The sequence below is a fragment of the Formica exsecta genome, unplaced genomic scaffold (assembly GCF_003651465.1).
Source record: "Formica exsecta isolate Colony F162 unplaced genomic scaffold, ASM365146v1 scaffold451, whole genome shotgun sequence".
NCBI classification, from domain to species: domain Eukaryota; kingdom Metazoa; phylum Arthropoda; class Insecta; order Hymenoptera; family Formicidae; genus Formica; species Formica exsecta.
Window position 1 is genome coordinate 80,322 of NW_021851748.1, and position 2,569 is coordinate 82,890.

General features: G+C 30.4%; 1 protein-coding gene and 1 long non-coding RNA gene across 3 annotated transcripts in view; one reads left to right on the plus strand and one right to left on the minus strand.

Annotated features, from left to right (window-relative positions):
* LOC115240805 overlaps positions 1 to 1,876 on the plus strand; it is an 11,959-nt gene extending 10,083 nt beyond the window's left edge. Inside the window, exons 2-3 of the long non-coding RNA XR_003884825.1 lie at positions 1,299 to 1,433; positions 1,736 to 1,876. This is a non-coding gene — a long non-coding RNA (uncharacterized LOC115240805). The remainder of the gene's footprint in view (positions 1 to 1,298; positions 1,434 to 1,735) is intronic.
* Positions 7 to 2,569, minus strand: part of LOC115240799 (zinc finger protein 493-like) — a 12,389-nt gene continuing 9,826 nt past the window's right edge. For both annotated transcript variants that reach the window (XM_029816165.1, XM_029816166.1), the window contains exons 2-5: positions 2,028 to 2,258; positions 1,723 to 1,952; positions 1,220 to 1,609; positions 7 to 942 (exon numbers count right to left, since the gene is read on the minus strand). In XM_029816165.1, coding sequence (XP_029672025.1) covers positions 597 to 942; positions 1,220 to 1,609; positions 1,723 to 1,952; positions 2,028 to 2,258 — 1,197 coding nt within the window. In that variant the 3' untranslated portion in view covers positions 7 to 596. The remainder of the gene's footprint in view (positions 943 to 1,219; positions 1,610 to 1,722; positions 1,953 to 2,027; positions 2,259 to 2,569) is intronic.

Below are 2,569 nucleotides of genomic sequence, written 5' to 3' on the forward strand. Positions count from 1 at the left end.
AAAAAAAAAGTATATATAAAATGGCAGTGTGGAGACATTTTTATCACAAAAATAAAATATGCTGATGTTAATTTCTAATAACAAATAACATCTGTCAACTTTAAATAATACTTATATCTCTAGAAACATTTAACAATGATTATTTTCTATTATTAAAGTAATGCATATACTTGCATTAGTATGCTTCGAAAATAAGATTAGAAGTATCAATACTTAAATCTGGCTATGAAATTTCAAACTTACTTTCTCTGTCACTGTAGTAAAGTACTTCATTGCTAGGTTCACTAACAACGATGGAAGTTCACCAATATCTCATATTAACAAACATCCCTATGAGACAGTAGAAAGACATATCCATTAAATAACTAACAAAGTATATAATACCAACAACAACATACTTAATGCTAAATGTATATAAATAAGTTAAAAACAATAAAGCATACAAAATTTCCCGTTTTCATACATTAGCACCGTTACTCTTTGGAAATAAATTTACGTTTACGACAGATATTGATACATGATCAATATACGATCATCACTCGACAGAATATTTCTCTGAGATTCTAAGACCAGTCCTCATACTGACTACCCATGGTTCATCTCATTAAATCCGCCGCTCTTTGTCGATCCCGATGGACCTCTCGAGGATGCATTCTTTTACGATGTGAAAAACAATTGCCGGAGCTCGCGAAAGCTTTCGGACAGTAAGGACACTGATAAGGCCTCGCACCCGTATGCTGATTTATGTGGAATTTTAGATCCTGATTTCGCTTAAACGTTTTATCACAAAGTGGGCATGCGTGCGGTCTTAAGTCCGAATGCGTTATGCTATGGGCACGTAACGTTGAATTCGTCGGATACACTCTCCCGCATACATTACATGGAAACTGTATGCCGCCATGATATTCCTTGTGTCTGAATAGATTCGATTGCGTTTTAAAACTGTAAGAAATTAAATTATCTTTAGTGATACTTATGGAAATCTTTTGAAGACAATGCATTAACCGATAATGATTAGCATATATTATAGATTAAAAACTTAGAATACTAAAAATATTAATATTATATGTACAAATCGTGAAAAATAATTTAGTTAATTTATTAAATAAAAATTTAATTAAATAAAAATTTAATTATAATTTTAATATTTTATAATATTTTAATTAAATTCCTACAAAATAATTGTTATGAGTGTTATTATAATGCAATACAAACGCACATTCTCCCACATATATCACATCCATATTTTCCCTTAGGCCTGTGCGTCTCTAAATGCACCTTCAAATTTCCCTTTGTAGAAATCTTTTTACTGCAGATTGGACAGATGAAATTGCTGGACGAATTGTTATCACTGTTCGTGTGAAGTACACCGTTTGTGGAATAAACGTGTTGAGATCGTAAAATAGGCTTTCCGTCGAATCTTCTTTCTCTGGGTAAGTGTGACCATAAGTGATTTTGCAAACCAATTTGCGATATAAAAGATCGAGCACATATTGTACATTCGTGTGGTTTGGTTGATGCGTTAGACGTAATTTTTTCACTGTCCTCATACAATTTAGATTCGCTTTCGTCTTTTTTCTCTTCGTCTTCTTCTTCTGCTTCAATATTTCTAGAATAAATAGAAAATATGTGTTAAATAAGTTCAATTGTCGATTTTTTCAGACAAGCAACAGCTTTATATAATATTATGCTTTATATTATTAGTAACAAAAAAATTTCTACTTGTTTGTTAAAGGTAATGGCTCAGGTGAATATGTCCCTGTTATTTCTTCCTCGTTGTCTGAGGAATCCGAAGCTTCTGATGCAGACTGTTCCATACCGCATTGTAAAAATAGCATTGGATCCACTTTTACCTCCATTTCCTCCATACTTGGAGTATAACGTTTATCCTCTTGGGAATTTAACTCTGATGGTTCCAGTGGCTCATCTTCAGTTAAAATTTCTATCACACCCTGCAGAAGACAGTGATAATGAATTATATATTACATATAAAAATGTGAAACAAATCTACAATATATAACACATACTTTTGTCAATATTGAATGTAACAATCCTCGATCTTCTGTCTTCTTTGCAGTATCTTTAATATCCTGTATCTCATCATCTTGTACAAGATTCGTATTGTCAATATTATTGTAGAACTGTGATCTCAACTTTTCCTGGGTACGGTATGCCATCATTGCAAAGCGATGGACACCTTCCAGTCTCTTAATGCATATAGAACAGATCATTTTTGAAATCTTGTCCTCCAATGATACCTAAAAAGAGTATTTTTAATAAAAAGTTTATAATTCTAAAACATACTATATATACATATAGAACTTGAAATCTTGTCCTCCAATGATACCTAAAAAGAGTATTTTTAATAATAAGTTTATAATTCTAAAACATACTATATATACTATATATACTATCTTTGAAAAATTACAAGCAACTATTACTGCAAAATTATTTGCATGTTTTATGATCTAAATATTTATAAATATCTTATAAATCTAATATTTATAAATCTAAATATTTTATCTTTCTGCAAATGTTATATATTAATAATAATATATTATTATTAAAA